At 38.1% G+C, this 22,688-nt stretch overlaps 2 protein-coding genes and 1 long non-coding RNA gene across 9 annotated transcripts in view; 1 reads left to right on the plus strand and 2 right to left on the minus strand.

Annotated features, from left to right (window-relative positions):
• LOC125386631 (GDP-D-glucose phosphorylase 1-like) overlaps window positions 1–13,839 on the minus strand; it is a 35,872-nt gene extending 22,033 nt beyond the window's left edge. Inside the window, exons 1-5 of one of the 5 annotated variants that reach the window (XM_048413598.1) lie at window positions 13,154–13,839; window positions 12,653–12,827; window positions 12,038–12,185; window positions 9,047–9,327; window positions 6,130–6,232 (exon numbers count right to left, since the gene is read on the minus strand). In XM_048413598.1, coding sequence (XP_048269555.1) covers window positions 6,130–6,232; window positions 9,047–9,327; window positions 12,038–12,127 — 474 coding nt within the window. In that variant the 5' untranslated portion in view covers window positions 12,128–12,185; window positions 12,653–12,827; window positions 13,154–13,839. The other 4 variants (XM_048413595.1, XM_048413597.1, XM_048413594.1 and 1 more) reach the window with 4 other exon arrangements.
• Window positions 8,457–11,532, plus strand: LOC125386633. 3 transcript variants are annotated; one of them, XR_007226977.1, is made up of 4 exons: window positions 8,457–8,684; window positions 9,032–9,110; window positions 9,813–9,972; window positions 10,420–11,532. It is a non-coding gene; the product is annotated as an uncharacterized LOC125386633 (long non-coding RNA). The 3 variants fall into 3 exon arrangements; XR_007226975.1 differs by lacking the exon at window positions 10,420–11,532 and having other exon boundaries at window positions 9,813–10,387; XR_007226976.1 differs by lacking the exon at window positions 10,420–11,532 and having other exon boundaries at window positions 8,457–8,625; window positions 9,813–10,387.
• Window positions 13,840–14,859: 1,020 nt separating the features above from the next.
• LOC125386771 lies at window positions 14,860–22,679 on the minus strand. The gene is made up of 3 exons (XM_048413901.1): window positions 21,050–22,679; window positions 20,274–20,935; window positions 14,860–15,003 (listed from the first exon to the last, which is right to left on the minus strand). The coding sequence occupies exons 1-3, from the start codon at window positions 22,677–22,679 to the stop codon at window positions 14,860–14,862; spliced, it is 2,436 nt and encodes an 811-aa protein (XP_048269858.1).
• Window positions 22,680–22,688: the final 9 nt, after the last annotated feature.

Consider the following 22,688-nt stretch of genomic DNA (forward strand, 5'->3'; position numbering starts at 1 on the left):
GATGCCAACTACCCCATCGCGCTTAACACATTGAAGGAGAAATTCAATTGCCCCCTCCGGATCTGTATGCGCCATTGGGAATTGATGCGCGGTTATCCCGAAATAGAAAAGGAAACTCCTGAAGCCATTGAGGATTTGATGGAAACCATCAGCGTAAATCTCAAAGCGCTCGAAAGATTAGGACAGTCGGTAACTTCAGATGTAGTACTGATCGAGTTGATCGCGTCAAAATTGCCTGCGTCCAGTATGCGTAAATGGCAACGTACGTTGCCAAATCAGGAAGTACCTTCCTACCATCAGCTGATGGAATTCCTAAAAACACGAGCCAACGGGAATCAGCTCCTCTCTAAAGTAACGAAAACAAAGGAGTCACCCCCCAAACCTCCTCGTCGCCGATATAACCTACCACGTGGACGAACCTATGCCACAACCAGCAGGGCGCTGGTGTGTCCGACCTGCGACGGACCCCACAAACTCAGAGACTGTAAGGTTTTCAAAGCCAAATCAACCATAGAACGTCTTCAACTCGTAAAAATGGCATCGCTGTGTACAAACTGTCTAGGCAACGGACATTCGATAACACAGTGCACCGCGCGTTCGTGTCATATCTGCGGGCGACGACATCATACGTACCTACATCGAGAACAAATACAAGAAAATCCTCGGTCGTCCTGCGGTCGGTCGTCAAAGGGTCGGTCGCCAAGCATTCAGTCGTCGGATAGTTGTTCATCGAGCGGTCGGGCGTCGGGCAATCGTTCATCGAGCGGTCGGTCGTGGTCAGACAGTCGTTCATCAAGCGGTCGATCGTCGGGAGGTCGTTCATCGTACAAACGATCCTCTCATGGACAATCGCCATCCGGATCATCGAAGCCGCGTTCGGTCCACCATTCGAGACGACCCGCCAAACATTCAAATAACCCTACACCTTCGGCCCCAAGCGATACGAAAGCTCACACTTCGTATGAGTCACGCGCATCACGGACCAAGGGTAATGTCCCAGAATCCGCGTCCAAAACCCACCCAGGTCAAAACTGACTAGACAAACGGGCCGCAAAGGAAGGGACCGAAACGACACATATATCTCTAGACGTTACGCCGCATCATGATCTGCTGGTCACAACACAGATCGATGTGCTAGACAAGAGGGCATCTCCAATTCGAGCCAGAGCACTGCTAGATACTGGCTCTAGTATGAATTTCATGACTGAGAAATTCGCAAACTCCCTCGGTATAAAACGAAAGAGATGTTCGGTCCCAATCGGAGCCCTCGACGACTTAACCACTATCGCAAGGAGCCAACTAACGACCACCATTGTTTCTACGGATGGCAAATATGAACGCACAGCAACGTTTTTAGTAATCCCAACAATATCATCGGCAGTCCCAGACCATCCAATCGATCGGTCCGCTCTCCAGATACCCAAAAATCTAAAATTAGCCGATCCAACATTTCACATACCAAGCCCTATCGAAATATTACTAAGCTCGGGACCAACGTTAGCCTCATTATGTGTCGGGCAGATTAAAATACCACAATCCATCGATACTGAGTTATGTTTGCAAAAAACTCGCTTCGGTTGGGTTATCGGGGGGAGCCCATCCACGCAATCGGGCACACATTCGTTTCACATTACCACAGCCGATCTACAAACGGATCTCTCGCGATTCTGGGAAATCGACGAGGGACCATCCACTACACATTTATCAGAATCGGAATTACAGTGCGAAGAACATTTCCGTAACCATGTCCGACGCAACAAGGAAGGGCGATATATCGTCGCCCTGCCCTTCAACGAGAAGCTTCCCACACTTGGGACATCAAAGTCCGTTGCAATGAGTAGACTCGCCGCTCTTTCTCGCCGGTTTCAACGCGATAAGCAATTCGAAGCCGCGTACAACACGGTGATCCAAGAATATTTAGACTTAGGTCATATGACCAAGATTCCGCACACTCAGCCCTCAAATAATGGTTACTATTTGCCGCATCACGGCGTGATAAAGGAATCGAGCAACACCACTAAACTCCGGGTAGTGTTCGATGGATCAGCAATCAGCACCACCGGAGTTTCTCTCAACGACACTCTGCATACCGGACCCAAACTCCAAGAAGATCTGGTTGAAATTCTGCTGAGATTCCGATCACACCAGTATGTCCTAACGGGTGACATCGAGAAGATGTATCGACAAATTCTCGTACGCCCAGACGATCGTAAATATCAGCTGATTCTATGGCGCAATTCCAACGGGGAAATCGATACTTATCAGCTCAACACCGTGACCTTCGGACTATCAGCTGCCCCATATTTAGCACTCCGCTGCCTGAAACAACTAGCAGAAGACGAAGGAGATCGATTTCCGCGAGCGTCATCGGTTGTACAGCGGGATTTCTATGTCAACGACGCCCTCACCGGGGCCGATACAAAGGAAGAGTTAATAGCGGTACGACACGAACTCACGGACCTTCTCAGATCGGGCGGCTTAAACATCCGTGAATGGGCATCTAACGATAAGGACATACTACGTGGACTATCCGAGAAAGATACAAATCGAACACTACAATTGGGTGAGTCACAGACATTGAAAACTCTAGGTATCTATTGGAATTCCCAGGATGACACAATACTATACTCAGTTGCACCCACAGCGACCATCACCCGTGTCACAAAGCGATCAATAAGTTCGGTGATAGCCCGAATTTATGATCCACTAGGATTGCTCGCGCCAGTGATTGTCAGAGCCAAAATATTGCTTCAACGCGTCTGGGCATTAAAACTAGACTGGGATGAATCCTTGCCATCCGAGTTGCATACAGAATGGGACCGATACTATACCCAACTACCCTTGCTTAGTGATACTCGATTTCCTCGCAAAACGGTGGTCAAGGCAGCTACTCAGATAGAACTACACGGTTTTTGCGACGCCAGTGAAAAGGCATACGGGGCATGTATATATCTGCGCAGTCGCAGCTCGGATGGACGTATCGAAACCCAATTACTCACCGCGCGATCAAAGGTCGCGCCGCTAAAATCCCAGACAATCCCAAGACTCGAATTAAGCGGAGCATTGCTCCTCACCTCGCTAATGTCCATGGTAAAGACTTCCCTCACTATAGACGTTTCTCGAATAGTTTATTGGACAGATTCGACTATCGTGCTCCAGTGGATCAAGTCCTCGCCACATACATTAAAAACATTCGTAGCGAACCGCGTGGCCGAGATCCAAGCGAAAACCAACATCGCCGATTGGCGGCATGTGCCTACGGATGACAACCCAGCGGATCTGATCTCCCGAGGGCAGGCTCCCAAGGAATTCCTGCGTCCAAACATCTGGAAACACGGACCCGAATGGCTCAAGCAGCAGCCGGAGAACTGGCCGATCTGGATCCTTACACCGTCGGGGGACATCCCGGAACAGAAAAAAACGATCTGTCTAACGACGAATAACAACGATAACCCCCTCCTCCACCGATACTCGTCCTGGACCAGACTAATCAGAGTCGTCGCTTGGTGTCTTCGATGGAAACATAAACAACACCTAGCTGCCCATCTAACAACAGACGAATTAACCAGGGCTCACAACAGGGTGATCAAAATCATACAATCCGGTCATTTTGCGACGGAAATTCGGACACTACAGAAAGATCGAAGCAGGGACGTTGGAGGAAAACTACAGCCATTAAATCCCTTCCTCGACGAAGATGGGATATTACGAGTCGGAGGACGACTAACCAACTCTTCTATACCCTTCAATCAAAAACACCCCATTATATTGCCCAAAGCATCTGTTACAGAGCTCATCATAGACCAGGAGCATCGGAAAAACCACCACACCGGGACACAAGCTACCCTGTACGCGGTAAGATTGCGCTATTGGCCGATCGACGGTCGTAGCCAAGTGTGGCGTACCATTAAAAGGTGCGTCCGCTGCTGCAGAGCCAACCCGCCGCCAGTGGAATATTTGATGGGTGATTTGCCAGAGGCGCGCATTACCGAATCGCGTCCGTTTACGAACGTCGGAATCGACTACTGCGGCCCATTCTACATCAAGGAGAGGAGGGATCGCAACCGACGTAAAATAAAAATATACGCTGCCATATTCGTTTGTCTAGCAACCAAGGCTGTCCACATAGAGCTAGTCAGCGATCTAACCACCGACGCTTTCCTAGCCGCCTTACGTCGATTCATTTCGCGGCGAGGACATTGCGCAACCATCCTTACCGACAATGGCACCAATTTCGTCGGGGCCAACCGGGAGCTGCAAGAACTCCGGACCCTATTGCAGTCTGACGACCACAAGGAGAGGGTACAGACTTTTCTCGCCGACCGACAGATCCAATGGCGTTTCAACCCTCCAAACTCACCACACTTTGGCGGTTTATGGGAAGCCGCGGTGAAATCCTTCAAGCGCCATCTCATCCGCGTCGTCGGCACGGAACTCTTGACCTTTGAGCACATTCATACTCTTGTGGTTGAAATTGAAGCCATCCTTAATTCACGCCCACTGACTCCCATATCATCCGATCCGAAAGATCCCCCTGTCCTCACTCCCGTTCATTTTCTAATCGGTGACACACTCACGAATTTACGGGAGCGTGATTTCAGGACAGTTCCATCAGGGCGGCTATCAAGCTGGCAGCGCATCCACCAGATCAAACAGCAGTTCTGGAGCAGATGGCATCGAGAGTACCTCAACGAGCTAACCCGCCGCAATAAATGGGATAAGGGCAAACATGATATCCGAGAAGGCACCGTAGTAGTTCTCAGGGAGGATAACGTACCATCCATGCAATGGCCTTTGGGCCGCGTGATCAAGGTCCATCCAGGAGTCGACGGAATCATACGGACCGCCACCGTGCAGACGGCAACAACTACCCTGGATCGTGGCGTCAAAAGACTGGTCCCCTTACCCATTCACCCAGATCCAGACGAGTCCGACCACCCACACGCAGCCAAGGAGATTCGCCAGCGACGCAACTGACTCCACACCATATCATTTGATCGGTACCCTCTCAACGGGGGGAGGATGTTACGCCACGAGGCTTAACACAGGCTGTATTTTCTAACCGTCACTCGCGGCCCTACAATGTCTCAGTCAGATCGTCTTATCTGACCGCCGGATCATATACAATGTATCGACGAGCGCATAGCTGTTGCCAAGCAGCGAGTTCTCGAAACGTCGAATTTGGTCCGTTACGTTTTCCACGCAAGAGCGGACATACGTGATCATAGGCGCGAACGGTGGCGTGACCTAAGGATAGGGGGGGTCGTCTTAAAGATGAGACAAAGAAATCATCCAAAGTCGATCAGTTCCTTGTGACGCGTCGAACATTACACATTGCCAAACATTCGCTTATTCTGTTAAGTATCATATCGTGCTACGTCCACCAAGAGACTAAGCTCAATTGTAAGAGCCTTGCTCTATATTGTATACATCTATATTATCTGCGTGCGATAAGGTTGTTAATTGTTGATATCTTTTCAATCGTGTAGACTAATTGTTGGAAATATACATTATTATAATTCTGTGACTCTCAGTGTTATACCGCATCAACCACCCCGATTATCCTAACCGAAATACGGGGATCGAACTATTCGTGGTGTCGATTATTCTAATCCTAACGGGAATTTACGACTCTCGTTGACGCGTATTCTAACGACCGCGTCTCCCCGCGATAGCTCGAATTTTACATATGTTATAATTTGTTAATACAGTAAGTTATTAATTTTTCACACAGATATTCTTGTGTGATAATAATAATTTGTTATCCAAATTGTAGTTCGATTGGTGCTGCTATCTTAACAAAACACAACTCATTTTATAGCTTATTTAATCACCTATAACATTCATTCTTAATATTTTCCTCTATCTCCACTCAGTCCCCAGATATATGCCAATAAGTAAGAGAAGAGGCTGATTTTTACAATTATACCACTTCTGATTGTGTATTGTTGAAAATAATCTCTTACCTTGAACAGATTCTCATTCTCAATTATCAATAGGAACACATTAAACGATAGGACAACAATTTGAATTTTTTAATGAAATGGATATAATTTAATTCGATGTAATTCGACTGGACTAGTGGGATATATATATATATAAGAAATAAAAGAATAAAAATATAGTTACAATATATTCCAGTAACATCCTCCATTTCAAGTAGTATAAATGCCAATGAAGATGGTTCACAGATGCAAAAGCACAAAGACTGTTGAAAGCCACCCTGATGTATCTGCAAACAACATATTATCAAATTATTAAGTTTTAGTTATTTATTTACTCCAATTATTTTTTTTATTCTCTGTAGATCTCATATCAAAAATTCAAATATATTTAAGCTCTTGGTTATTTAAAATAGTAGATTAAAAATATTATTTTATTGTAAGTATAAATATAATATGGATTAGATTTTGAAATATGTAATATTATTTCTTTGATCAGAATTTCACAATTAGATTCTATTGAACAATAAAATCACAAACTTAACCGTTTGCGTCCCAAGCAACGCGATCGCGCTGTTTAGATTTTGTGTCGAAAGGTCCCAGTACATTTGAACGCTACGGACGACTGACGGTATTCTGTATTTCATTGTTATCTTCTCAATAATTTTTATTGAACAAAACTGTTAGGAACATGATACATTTACACTGTACATGTGAATGTGTGTGTAAGCGTCAGAGGACGTCCAGGCCTTAGTTGGGACAAAAAACAAGAGTCAGTCGTTAGAAGTATCTGGAAGAGTCGGTTGACAACAAGCGTGCGTGCGAATAGGATTTCGAGGTTTTTAGAGTTTAAGATATATGTATAACTGTTGTGTGCTAAATAAAGGGAATTATTTGTATTTCCGAATCCTTTCTATATCTTTACAAAAACTTGAAATATTTATAAACTATGTCAGAAAAATAACAAATATGACGAGCGTTATTGCGCCGCTTGTTTCTCTTCGCAATCGATTAAGACAAGCGTTAGCGCGCTGTTCGCGATTTTTCGACCCCTGAGACTCAAACGGTTAAGACATTTATTGTTGCATGTTGCACAAATCCAAGATAGTTAATCCATTGCCTTGCGATTTAAGTTCCAATAGCGCGTGCTATAACCAACGGCAGTGCACCAAAGTTGTGCAAATCGCACCGTTCTTCTGATGAGTAACGTACAACTGTAGAGGACAGGTATATATGGATGTTTGACCATGAGATTTATTGCAAATTATCGTTTGTTGTCGTAACCGTCGAATTTATTTAAAATAATAAATTAATGTACAGCCCATATTCGCTAAGTCGTTAGTACAAAGTATAAATCGCAAAATAAAATCGCGGATAAATACTCGTCCCGTAACTCGGTAAATAACTCGTGATAACACTTGGATCGCTCGTTGATACAGAAAGATGCTCGTAAATACTCGTAGATACTAAACTGTTTCTGGTTGCGTCGGTTTATTTATACAGGACAATGCAGGGGGGGGGGGGAGTCGGAAGATTCAAATTCATCTTTATTCGACAGTTAGTTCCTTGACAACACTTTAGGATGCACTGTCACTAGAATTTATTTTATCACTACTAATGTATATTTTAAAATCATAGCAATAACCCGATTTTGACTCACATAATTTATAAAATTTTATACCGGATCTTGTCCCTCCCAATGGAGTAAATTGTTTGTAGGATAAGCGTCCCTTATAATTCATCAATGATTCATTGGTAACAATGTCCTCTTGCGTTGTATATACTTCTTATAAATCTTTGATTCAAAAAAAAGGTTTAAAAAAGGTTTTAGTTTACATAATTTATCTGTATTGTTAGCCAAATTGCTATCTGCAAAATGCAAACATCTAGTTATTTACAGAAATCTTTTGAATGACATCGTTTTTCTGAAAATTGGAGTTTCTATGACTGCTCTCTTAGATCAATTTATTTGTATTGTTGGTTTCTTAACTTCAGTCATTATTATACATAGTGCAAAATATACTTTGATCCCACCACAGTTTACAGGAAACCAAGTTTCGTCTAGTTTTAGTTTTTTATTTTCATTGTTCATTATTTGATTTGCATATCGATTCATTTCCATAACAATATTTTCCCAAAATATATTATCAAATATTATATTAAAAACATCTACTTCTTTTTTGTTTTCACCTAACTTACTCAAAGTTGCCACTTTTATACCACAAATCTCTGTATAGTTTCAAATTTTTGGTACATTAGTTTCTTCTTTCCAAATCCATAGCTCTAGTTGTTGATGATTACTGTGATCTTCGTCGTCGGTATCATCTTCGATAACCAGTCGCTTACAACGTTCTCGTACAGAAAGTGAAATATCACTACTGTCACTATCACTATTTAAAATATCTATTAAATCACTTTTTGCGATGTTAGCAGAACTTTCAATGTCCTCAACAACGCTTAACATTCTTTTTGAAGTTATTTTTAGGGGTACCTTTCTGATATTTTTCAAGAAAATATACTGCACCTCCGAATGCGGACAAGAAAAAAAAGCATTTGTCGCATGTATCCCAACAAATATACAAAGTTTCACGTACAAAGTGCACGTGTTGTTTATGTTTGGCCCGAAGGATATACCACGTCTCTAACACGACGTTGTAGGTTAAAAGCTTAATGATACAATAAGGTTAATTGAAAATACTTATAAACTGTAAACAACAATGTGATATTGTAAATAGTTATAATGTAAATATTTTTAAATGTCAGAAAATGTTAATAAATCATGCCAAAATTTCAAAATTTTTATTTTTCCTATTAAATTGGAATTGCATCACTGATTAAGCTTTATGCTATAACAATTAAAGTTTCAAAAATAAAATAGAATCATAAAATAATTACTTCTTTACTCATAATGCATTACTACAATAATCTTATTTTATTAACTGAATAATGCTTAATAAATATTATTAAGAAAAATGAAATTTATGAGAGTATGTTTTATTAACTTTCCTTTGACATTGCACTTTTTAACAATCAACATATGTATTTATAAATTAATTAAAGATTTAATTTCTGTTATTTTTGCTTCAAAGGTGGAATATACTTACGAAGACAAACTCAAGGAAAACAACTCAACAGCTTTCACTAAGCTATGTTTTGTTACAAGTTGAGGTAATTGTTTACATCTTTGTGGCAACAGCAGAGAATGACAGTATTCAATCGGACTAGCATTAATTGCAATTATATCATCTTTGTCTATATTATTTAAATTCATTATTTGTTCTTCTGACACAAGTTTTGTAAAGTTAAAATCTTTCTCATTGAAAGGTTGGTTCATTGAAATAATATTTTCTGGAGATCTTCTTTTATAACCGCGATCAATATTTAGCTAAAATTAATAAAAATGGTCAGTATTAAATATTTAAAAAAGTAAATATTATTTATTATAAGATTACCAATAATAAAGAAAATTTATATAATGATTAAAACAAGTTTGTATGGTATGTTTTGTCAGAGGACAATATATAATTGGATTGTTCATATAAAACTTTTATAAAAATTTGAATCATTAAATATTTTAGACATTTAATGCCTATGTCTAATGAATAGAAAATATCAGTACATATAAGAATCAATCTAATATACATTACTATTTTATCTTCATCGGTATAAGATCAATTATTTTTTAGATGAGAAAAAAAGTTGAAATTTGATATAAGATGTTTTTTTTGGTAAACTATTATATGGCACACCATTACATAAATTCGGTTGTAGGACTCTTTTGACCCCGTTCACTGGCTATACTTTTTAGATAAAAGTAGCTTTAGATAAAAGCTGCTATTTTACTAATTTTCTATTCCTTACAATGTTTAGATATTTTGCAAATTTTTAACCACAATTTCTATGGATTAAATTAATGGAAGTCATATTCACAAGACACAAGTATTCCAAGATCTGGTTAATGACTAAATGTACAAATGAAGGTGCAACATCCCATTGGAAGATAAAGTACATTATTGGCAAACAGATACAGGTACAGGTACAAGCTAATGAGTTCAGAAGTCTTCCAACAAAGTCTCAGCCACCATAAATGTCCGATGCTGAGAAGATAGATAAAATTGTGTAGGTCGGGCATACCATAGGTAACCACATTATTGTCCAAATCAATACCAACTCATTTTGCCAACCAGCACTCTGGCAACGCACACATATTAATCTTTTTTGCAAAAAGATGTTAACGAGATGCTAGTCACAACAACTTAGTAATAGGCGACGTTTATAGCATGGAGGCATGTTTAACCAAGGAATACTCATCATGTCAGAAAATGGCAATATTTTGTGTTATGGCGATTCATATCAGTAATAAAATTAAAAAATAAAACCGTCATTTCATTACAACTTAATTCTATATTATAACAGCCACACATACTCTGTATTTGGCCATTATACTTCATCGCTTACTTTTTGTGATACATTTTAGGTACACAATTTTCAAAGTTTTCAAAGAAGGCACAACAGCTAACTGGTTAATCAGCAATTGTATACTCCAATAAATGTACTGTGGCACGCAATATGATTTTTCTCAAATATTAAGTTTTCTGAATGTGAGGTTGGTGGTAGCCAAAACTTTCATCATTGAACTCCTCTACTTACAAGTTTTCTAACAATATATCATGCATTCTATGGACATTAAAGTACTGAATACTACAGTATTTCAAATTTATTTACTATGCAGAAAAAACAATATTACATTTATGTTTCCTTTATAAATGTTATATTTATGATTGTATATATAAAATGCTATTTATCATAAGAATAAGGTAAGAAGAGAAGAAACATTTATGTCAAAATAGAATAAAAACTAGAATAGAATAAAAAATAGAATAAAAAAATATTGAAAAACAGACATTATATGTATACAGAAGAATTGAATCCTGAATCTTAGCATAGGACTTTAACGGATTACCATCATACTATCGCATTGTTTGTTAAATACCACAGTTGAATCACATTTTAGCGTAGTAATAAAATTTCAATCACTAATGTTTCAAAAAATATTGGATCTTTGCCCTTATAATGGAATACTTTTGCAGAGTGAGGATCTTCCCATATGCAGAATTTTAACTAAATCAGTAATACAAATGTCTTGCAGTTCCCTTGTTATTTGTTAATTATGAATTTACATATATATGAATCGATATAATTATTTTTTTCTTTTCATTGTGTTAAATAGTTACATTAACTAAGTCATACTAGAGTAACTTAACACATTAGCACCATGACTCACATATATGTCATTTGGATTCCTCTGCTAGAACCTGAATGATATATATAGATGAGTTTCTAAATGCTCTGATGCCAATGTGTTAAAGGATTATAAGTTCTTTGAAATACAATTGGGGAGAGAGACATTACAATTCTCACAATCATAAATCATAAAACATTAAATAATTTCAGTTCACTAATACATATAAATTCCTAAAAGTATAATACATTGATTAATAAATAAACAATCCTGATATTGTCTTGGCAATATAATAACAAATATGATATATTCATTGCTACTTCTTTAACTGTTATTTTATATATGATTTTGCACTATAAAATTAATTTATATAATTTTATTCTTATAAAAATTCCTACAATAAACAATATTATCTATATTATATTATTAGATATAATTACAGTTACATAATATTTATTTCATTTTTATTTTTGTAAATTGTCACTGATTTTGTAAATATTTTTGTTTTGTCTGTTTATTTTTATTTTATAAGTTATCAACAAACTGTACTTGTAAGTATTAAAACTAAGAGATAAGCATACGTAACAAGATTTATAGGTATTAATGACATTAATACACAAAACATATTTGTAATTATTAAAATTTGAACCAGAAAATTATCTTACGAATATTTATGCAAGGGATGGTAAAATTAAAGCATACATTTACACATATGACAAGTGAACAATAAAAACATGTGAAATATTTTATCCTGTAAATTACTATATTACTTAAACAAAATTGTAACAACTAAAAAATATTTAAAAATAAATTAAACAAATATTTATTATAATTAATTATTTAATAACATTACCTGGACTAAAAAGTGATATTTGCCTTCCAATATTTTCGAATCTTGAATGTTTAATATATAACGAAACACTTCATTCTTCTGGGCTTCCATCCACTTTTCTTTTAAAACCAAATCAAAATTAGATTCCTCATCTTTTTTAATATCTTCACTACAAACACAATTTGCTTCAGTAGAAGAATTGTAGGACATGACTATGTCGGATTTTGTTATGTAGATTTAAATAATATGAAATCATTTAGCACAACTAACCACACCTATTTTAGGTATAAACTATGTGGTTAAATATTTATTTTTTATCTTTTATCTTAGGTATTTTAATCTACAATATGATAGTATTACATAATTTTTTTTACATTAAGATCTTATTAATTAACAATATCATTGTATTACTGTAACACTAGTTACATGAAAGTTATGATATGACTTTTTTAAAGAATAAAGGCATGATATCTTTATTATATTAGAAAATATGTTTAACCCTTTGCACTCCAAATTTTATTTCAATTTTGTTACCAGCAGCTCCTAACGCTTTTAAGTGCTTTATTTGAAATTTACTTTAACTAAAAAATAAGACAATTTAAATAAATAAAGGAAGAAACAAATTCATTTAAATACCAGTTTTATTCACGCTATTGTTGTATTTTGTAATTTTTAAGTGTATGTATTATGTATGTAAGTATTAAGTGTATCTTGAAACAATTTCCAGGATGCAATCCTTGTTTTCTTTCGCACATTTCACAAAAAAAGGTGGAATTGAAAGAATGTGGAGTGAGACTCGACAAAGTAGCTCCTGAAATAAAAACTGATGTTGAGTCATACTCGACATAGGAGTGCAAAGGGTTAATACATTAATAAAAAATTAATAGTACAAAATTTAACAAAGAAGAAATTAAAAGAAGACATTAAGTTACATTTAAAATTTGTATTTCATATTGAATTTGTTGATCTCTGTTAAAAGTTTCTCATGGTGGTATTAAAGCTAGTAAGTATAAGTAAATAAAGATAATTAGTTTAAAAAATTGTTATTTTAATGTTTGATCTCTGAATTAATTTTTTCATTCTGATGTTAATTTGAAATTTTATTAATTTTTAATGAAATCTTGTATTAGATTTAACTTTTTGTTGAAAAATATAAAAGAACAATTTTTTTCTATTGTAACTTTGGGAATATTTTGATTTAAATTTTCTTCTACTTCCTTTTCATTGTTATTTTTACTATCTGATATTATGAAAATCATTGTTAAAACTTGGAAACGCGCACGTCGATTATATTGTCTATTCGTTACAACACACGCACAAGGGTCGACTTCCGAGACTACGCATGCCGAACCGAAAAATCAATGGAAAACCATAAATAAGGAAAGAGAACAAGAAGTGTATCAACGCTATGTTACAAACAGCACGCCAGCGACATCCATATACTCATTCATCAAACACGCACAAATGTCGCAGGACACTTGAATTCCTAATAATTATTTTATATTTACAAATAATAATCACTACGGTAAATATATTTTCTATATTTCACTGTGCTTCTAGATGTTTTTGTGTTTTCTTTTATTTCTTTCATTTCTGAATCTTATTTGCTTTCTTTATGCTCTTCCATTTTCTAATGTAGTATAGCAAAGTCTGAATATTGTCTGGTCTATGTTTGCGAGTTAAAAATTAACAATTTTTTATTACAATTCTTTTGTATTGCCAGTCATAATTTACTTGCATTACTCTGTTTTTTACCACATAAATTTGGAACCTACATAAAGAACAATATAAAATTTGTAGATACGTGCAAAATAGCTATACTCTATATATATCTATATAATATCACAGAGGAAATTTCCTCTCTCATACATATGTGTATATATGATACATATATGATATATATGTATAAAGCAAATCAGTTATACATATATGTTAGTATATTATTATATACTATTTATTCTATAATATATAATTATTTATTATTGTTATATATTATTTTGTATATATAATTTTGTATTATTATAATTATATATTATAGTTATATTATTTTACTATTTCATTAATAGTATTAGTAAATTATTAATAATAAACAATAAATTAAATATGAATTATATAAATTGTACACAAAATAGTAAATTATTATTTTATAATAATAATATTGTTGAATTTATTTATTTATTGAAATTATTTTGAATTTACTAGAAACGATATTAGAAAGAACGAATTATTAATTAGATAAATAAATATGAATCAAATTGTATCATGTTCGATCTCACTTTATTCAAAAAAGGTTCGTCAGTAGCAAAATCTTTTTTCACAAGGAACCGAAAAGAAAGAAGGTTTGTCGTTGCAACGGTAATATTCCCTGATACATAAACTTTTATTCTTTTTCTATCGTTTCCGCCCTGTACTGTATTGTACCCCTACTATATCCCTCTCTGTTGTACATTCGGTATTTCTTCAGTATTTTTCGCTGCCGGCAAAATATATATAAAGCATGTGGAGAATTTATTCTATCGTCGTATCCCTTTCAGAAGAACTAAGATTGTTGATTCGTTAGAAGTTTCTAAAATTACTTACCAAATTAAGAGAACGTTAATATAAATTATATCATTGATTCATGTGTTAATTTTTCTAACATGTGCTAAAAATGAACCCCTCAATCAAAGAATGCTAATACATGATAACTACCGCTTGTAATTATACTTATTAAAATTTTTTTAACAATTTTATTTCGATATGTTTGTTGCTTACGAAGGCTATGTATATATACAGTTTTGTTTTTCGTTTAATATTTACTCCCAAACGTAGAACTTACTTAGCAAACTACGTACTGATAAAGTTTATGTTACATTGAATCGTTTTAAGAGCTTATTTATTTCGTGTAAATTTTGTTCTGCATGTTGAGCTATTTTTCCTTCCGGTAGAACTTTTGGTTCGTACTTCAGCAATTGATAGCCATCAACTAAATACTTCTTTGACTCCTGCTGCAAAAAGAAACAAACCTTCAAATACTTGTTAATGTAAAGTGCAAATAAATGATGGCAGAAATTTTTGTTCACAATTTATGTAATTGTCTGTTAATATTGTATAATTATCGTATTATGTAAAAAATGCTTCAGCCCCTTATAACTATAATTACTGTTAGAACACGCATATATTACCGAAAGAAATAGAAACAAAGGCAACCGAAGATAATACAAAAAATGTATTTTGTAGATTAAGTACGTTGCATATATGGTACATTTGTATTGTATGTGGAGAGTGAGGGATCGTAGAGAGAAACGATACACAAGTATGTAACAGCCGAGGAGGACGGACGTGTCTAGACGGTCGTCCTCTCCAGGTATAAGTGAATAGTGAAAAAGTGTTTCAAAGTAATAGTGCTGCAAAGTGATAGTGAGGAGGAAATAAAATAGCAATGCAGATACCAACTATAAACATAGCAACAACAGGAGAAACATATTATATAAGAACCAAACAAATTAACATTGAGCCAGAAGAAACAAAAGAGCATCGGGGACAGGAAGATAGCAATTCAGAACATGAAAGATACTACCAGGACGAAAGTTGGAAGCTAGCGAAGGCTAGCAAAAAACGCAAAACAACTACAGACATAAGTGCCATAGGAAACCCAGTTACAGAAAAGCAGCGATGGCTGCAAGAATTACCATTAAGTAACTCCTTCAACTCACTAACGGAAGAAATAGACGCTGACCCCGTAAATAAAACTACTACCCAAACAAATCATATTACAAAACCATCACCAATCTTTGTTGAGGCCCAAATAATAGACCCGCTCATCGATCTACTAAATAATCTAGACGAGAAAAACAACTACACAATGAAGCAAACAAAATTGGAACAAGTAAAAACACAAACAAACACACCAGAAACATTTAGGAAAGTTATAAAAGCATTAAAAGAAAAAAATGCTATCTACCACACGTATCAGCTTAAAACTGAAAGGAGCTATAAAATTGTCATAAGAGGATTGCATCCTAAAATCAACATACATAAACTAAGCGATGAGTTAGCTAAAATTGGACATCAAGCAAGAACAATAAACAATATAACAAGATTCGACACAAAGCAACCACTACCACTATTCTTAATAGAACTTGAACCCAGAAACAATAACAAGGAAATATATGATATCAAACAAATACTAAACACAATAGTAACAGTCGAACCACCACGACACAAAAAAGATATACCTGAATGCATGCGGTGTCAACAATACGGACATACTAAAAATTATTGCAACAGAAGCCCAGCTTGCGTCAAGTGCGCAAAAAATCACTTAACTCTACACTGCCCATATTCTGGAAAAATAGAAAAAGTTAAATGCTTCAACTGTAACGGAAACCACCCAGCCAGCTATAAAGGATGTGAAGTAAGAAAACAATTACAACGTAAACTGTTCCCGCGCCTACGAAGCAGGACAAGCACTAACACACAAGCCCATCAGGACAGCACAAAACGTGAAATAATACCAAATACAGAGCAAGCAATAAACAACAAACCTATCAGCACCAACACCATTGGTGGTCTAAGCTATGCTCAAGTAACCAGCCAACCAACACAAACACACAACCAATACCACAGCAATAGTAACAATGACACTGCAGAAATCAAAGAACTGCTCAAACAATCCATAAAGAACACCGAAATGCTAACCAGAATGATAAGCGAAGAAAACGCAGTACTCAAACAGCAAACCTAACAAATCACAGTCATGCTACAACTAATTACAAACGTGCTAAGCAAAAAATAAAAACGGACACTCTAAAAATAGCAGCCTGGAACTCAAACGGCCTACAACAACGGGCCCTCGAAACTAAAACATTCATATACAATAATAATATAGACATACTACTTGACTCAGAAACACACTTCACTACAAAAAGCTATTTGAAAATACCATACTAGACCACCTATATATCATACCAAACACCCCTCAGGAAGAGCTCACGGAGGGACAGCAGTGATAGTCAGAAACGATATCAAACATTATCTACACAGCCAAGTTAACAAAGAATATTTACAAGCAACCACTGTTACAGTTCAAACTAGCAGCAACTACTTCCAGTTGTCAGGAGTATATGTGCCTCCGCGACACAAAATAACAACACAAATGTGGGAAGAATACTTCCAGGACCTAGGGGACAAGTACATCGCAGCGGGAGACTACAACTCAAAGCACACGCTTTGGGGGTCAAGAAACATTACACCTCGAGGTAGAACACTGGAAAAATACATTAGAAATAATAACCTCAATATATTATCCACAGGAACACCGACACATTGGCCGACTGACCTGAACAAAAAACCAGATCTTCTGGACTTTGCAGTTACAAGGGGACTAAACACAAATAAACTAAAAATAACACCCAACCTCGAGCTCAGTTCCGATCATACACCCATAATAATTGAATACAGAAACAAACCAATTCACTATAGCAAACCAGAAACACTATGCAATAAAACCACCAAATGGCAAACTTTCAAAGAAATAATAGAAAGCAAAATAAACTGCAACATCCCGTTAAAAACTCCTGAACACATAGAACAGGCAGTAGCAACATTGACAGCAGCTATCCAGGAAGCAGCAAGGACAACCACTACTCCCGAACCAACCAGCAGACAAACAATAACAATCCCGCAAGAAATACTCGACAAAATTAAAGAAGACACTCTTCACACACGAGAACACCAACTATTCACTATGGAAAGCCGCGAAAAAAATAAGGAAGCCAATAATACCCGTCCCGGCAATCAGAAAAGCAGATAACACATGGGCAAGAAGCAACGAAGAACAAGCTGAAGAATTCTCCAACCACCTCTGCAACACATTCACACCACACATTATCAACAACACCAACCTCAAAAGTCATACGGAGGAGGATCCACAAACCACTATTACCACAACTGACAAGGTTACCATCATACCTAAAACATCGGCACAAGAAATTAGAAACATAATTGATAAAACAAAAAACAACAAAGCGCCAGGAATCGACCTAATCAATGGTAAAATCTTGAAAAACCTTCCGCCAAAAGCAATAAGACTAATGACAATAATATTCAATGCAATTCTAAGAATTCAATATTTCCCCAAACCATGGAAATTAGCACAGATCAAAATGTTACCTAAACTAGGCAAAGACCTGCACCAAACTGTATCTTACAGACCAATATCACTGCTTCCAGTATTTTCCAAAATACTGGAAAAGATAATATACGACCGCATAAAACCAATAATAGAGACAAAAAAACTAATACTGGATCACCAATTTGGTTTCAGAAACAAACACTCCACGATATAGCAAATGCACAGGCTTATAAACGAAATAATAGTAGCACTAGAAAACAAGGAATATTGCACAGCCCTCTTTATAGACATAGAGAAAGCATTCGATAAAATTAATCATGAAAGTCTACTACAAACAATTAGGAAACAATTCCCGGAGCAAATACACCACTTAATAAAATCCTACCTAAGCAGCAGAACCTTCGTAATAAAAATCAAGGACAAACATTCTCAAGTTAAAGACATCAAGGCCGGGGTACCACAAGGAAGCGTCCTAGGCCCAATACTATACACATTATACACGGCGAACATACCAACAACTACCAACAGCACAGTATTGACATTCGCGGACGACACAGCTATACTAGTCAGGCATACTAACCCAGAAACGGCAGTCAAAATACTACAAGAACATATCATAAAAGTAGAAAATTGGCTACAAGAAAAACAAATAAAAGCAAACCCCAATAAATGCAACCATATTACATTCACGCTACGGAAAAAGATACCACCAAACATCCTATTGAACGGCACGCATATAACGCAAACAAAGCATGTCAAATACCTAGGACTCCACTTAGATCAAAAACTCACCTGGAAACTACACATCAAATCAATAGTAGAAAAAAGACAGAAAACAAGGAGACAAATGCATTGGCTAACAAGCCAAAAATCCAAACTAAGCACAGAAAATAAATTAAAAATATATAAAACGATCAAAAAACCAATCTGGACGTACGGAATACCACTATGGGGGACGGCAGCAATGAGCCATATAAACAAAATAGGGGTAATACAGGCTAAAATCCTCAGAACAATAGTAAACGGACCTTGGTACGTCAGAAACGAAGATTTACGAAGGGACCTGGGAATGCCAACGGTCAAGGAAGAAATTAGCAGATACTCCGAGAAATACAAATCAAGAATAGCAACACACATAAACCGGCTAGCTGCGGAAACATACAAAACCATAAATATGGACAGAAGACTAAAAAGGAAGCACCCAGCAGACCTTATAAAGGACATAACCTGTAATTTCGTACTATCGCGGGGAGACGCGGTCGTTAGAATACGCGTCAACGAGAGTCGTAAATTCCCGTTACGATTAGAATAATCGACACCACGAATAGTTCGATCCCCGTATTTCGGTTAGGATAATCGGGGTGGTTGATGCGGTATAACACTGAGAGTCACAGAATTATAATAATGTATATTTCCAACAACTAGTCTACACGATTGAAAAGATATAAACAATTAACAACTTCATCGCACGCAGATAATGTAAATGTATACAGTATCGAGCAAGGCTCTTACACTTGAAGTTAGTCTCTTGGTGGACGTAGCACGATATGATACTTAACAGAATAAGCGAATGTTTGGCAATGTGTAATGTTCGACGCGTCACAAGGAACTGATCCACTTTGGATGATTTCTTTGTCTCATCTTTAAGACGACCCCCACTATACTTAGGTCACGCCACCGCTCGCGCCTATGCTCACGTATGTCTATTCTTGCGTGGAAAACGTAACGGACCAAATTCGACGTTTCGAGAACTCGCTGCTTGGCAACAGCTATGCGCTCGTCGATACATTGTATATGATCCGGCGGTCAGATAAGACGATCTGACTGAGACATTGTAGGGCCGCGAGTGACGGTTAGAAAATACAGCCTGTGTTAAGCCTCGTGGCGTAACATCCTCCCCCCGTTGAGAGGGTACCGATCAAATGATATGGTGTGGAGTCAGTTGCGTCGCTGGCGAATCTCCTTGGCTCCGTGTGGGTGGTCGGACTCGTCTGGATCTGGGTGAATGGGTAAGGGGACCAGTCTTTTGACGCCACGATCCAGGGTAGTTGTTGCCGTCTGCACGGTGGCGGTCCGTATGATTCCGTCGACTCCTGGATGGACCTTGATCACGCGGCCCAAAGGCCATTGCATGGATGGTACGTTATCCTCCCTGAGGACTACTACGGTGCCTACTCGGATGTCGTGACTGCCCTTGCTCCATTTATTTCGGATGTTCAGCTCGTTCAGGTATTCTCGATGCCAGCGGCGCCAGAAATGTTGTTTGATCCTTTGAATATGTTGCCAGCTGGAGAGACGATTGGATGGAGTATCCTGGAAATCTCGTTCTCGAAAGCTTGTTAGTGCATCTCCGATGAGGAAGTGACCGGGAGTAAGGACAAGAAGATCGTTTGGGTCAGATGATATTGGAGTCAGAGGACGGGAGTTGAGGATAGACTCGATTTCAATGATCAGTGTGTTCAAATTTTCGTATGTTAAGAGCTCGTTACCTGCGACACGTCTGAGATGTCGTTTGAAGGACTTCACCGCAGCCTCCCACAGCCCGCCGAAGTGAGGTGAGTTGGGAGGAATGAAGTGCCATTCGATTCGTCGATCGGCTAAAAAGGACTGAATCCTTACCTTATGATCGTCGGACTGCAGGAGGTTTCGGAGCTCTCGTAATTCATTGTTGGCGCCAACGAAGTTGGTGCCGTTGTCAGAATAAATTGTTACACAGAATCCTCGGCGAGCGATGAATCTTCGCAGAGCAGCAATGAAGGCCTCGCTAGTGAGATCGGTGACCAGCTCGAGGTGGACTGCTTTGACTGCAAGGCATACGAAGATTGCTACATATACCTTGATTTTTCGTCGGTTGCGATCCTTTCGTTCCTTGATGTAGAACGGTCCGCAATAATCGATTCCGACGTTCGTAAATGGACGAGATTCCGTTATCCGTGCAGCTGGAAGGTCGCCCATTACGTACTCTACTGGAGGTGGATTGGCTCGGCAGCAACGTACGCACTTCTTCAGCGTGCTCCAAACTTGACTACGGCCGTCGATAGGCCAGTAAGATCTCCTTAGGGCATATAAGGTAGCTTGAGTTCCGGAGTGGAGATTTAGGAGGTGTTCATGCTCGATTATGAGTGCTGTAACTGAGGATTTGGGTAGAATGATTAGGTGTTTTTGAGTGAAGGGCATTGGTGAATAACTGAGTCGGCCTCCGACTCGCAATATCTCGTCCTTGTCCAGAAATGGATTGAGTCGTTGCAGCTTCCCCTTCACTGCAGCATTTCGATCTGTGCGGAGAGTACGTATTTCATCTGGAAAATAACAGAGTTGTAACAATTTGACCAATTTGTTATGCGCATCGGTTAAATCATGTGTGGTTAGAGGTCCCCCCCGATCCTGTTTTTGCCTCCATCTGAGGCAACGAGCGGCAATTCTTATCAGCTTGGGCCAAGAAGAATATCTCTCCAGTAGACTGTGGTCAGGCGGAGTCACGGACAGACATGTTGCCTTCTTTTGCTCTGGTATTTCAACTAATGGTACTGGGTTCCACGACGGCCAGTATTTTTCAGGTTGTTGGAGCCATTCTGGTCCATGTTGCCAAATGGTAGATCGCAGGAAGTCTTGGGGTGATTGGCCTCGAGATATGAGATCGGCAGGGTTATCGGTAGTGGGAATGTGGCGCCAATCTGAGGTGTGAGTCTTTTGTTGAATCTCTGTCACACGATTGGCGACCAAGGTTTTCAGCGTGTGAGGTGATGTATTAATCCAGTGTAGAACGATTGTAGAATCAGTCCAGTAAACGGTCTGAGAAATGTTGCTTGGTAACGCTTGAAGGACTGTAGTGGCCAATGATGCGAGAAGAAGTGCTCCACTCAGTTCCAGCCTTGGAATGGTTTGTGATTTGAGTGGAGCCACCTTTGACCTTGCAGTGAGGAGTCGTGTCCAAACATGACCATCCGGAGCGATGGTGCGAAGGTAGACGCATGCCCCATACGCCCTTTCGCTGGCGTCGTAGAATCCGTGTAATTCGATTTCCGCTGCAGTCTTGATTATAGTTTTACGTGGAAACTTCACGTTATTTAGCAAAGGTAGCTGTGAATAATATTTGCTCCATTCTGTGTGTACGTCAGCCGGAAGAGATTTGTCCCAGTCAAGTTTTAAAGTCCAAAGTCGTTGGAGCAACATCTTAGCACGAACGATCACTGGTGCCAGTAATCCAAGAGGGTCGTAGATCTTGGCAATTTCGGAGCTGATTGTTCTCTTCGTAATTCGAGAGGCGGTAGGATTGATTTTGACGGAATATAGGATCGAATCGTCAAAAGAATTCCAAACAACACCCAGAGTTTTGAAAGTTTGCGATTCGCCTAGTAGCAGCTTATCGTTTATGTCCTGCTCGGAAAGTCCTCGTAGCAGTTCCCGGTCGTTCGCTGCCCATTTTCGGATGTTTAAGCCGGCTAGTTTAAGCAATTCTATGAGCTCCGTTCTCAGTATTTGTGCCTCGTTCTTTGTGTCGGCTCCTGTGAGAACATCGTCGACGTAGAAGTCTCGCTGTAAGACCATCGCTGCTCG

This window comes from Bombus terrestris, chromosome 17, assembly GCF_910591885.1.
Source record: "Bombus terrestris chromosome 17, iyBomTerr1.2, whole genome shotgun sequence".
Taxonomy (NCBI): Eukaryota; Metazoa; Arthropoda; class Insecta; order Hymenoptera; family Apidae; genus Bombus; species Bombus terrestris.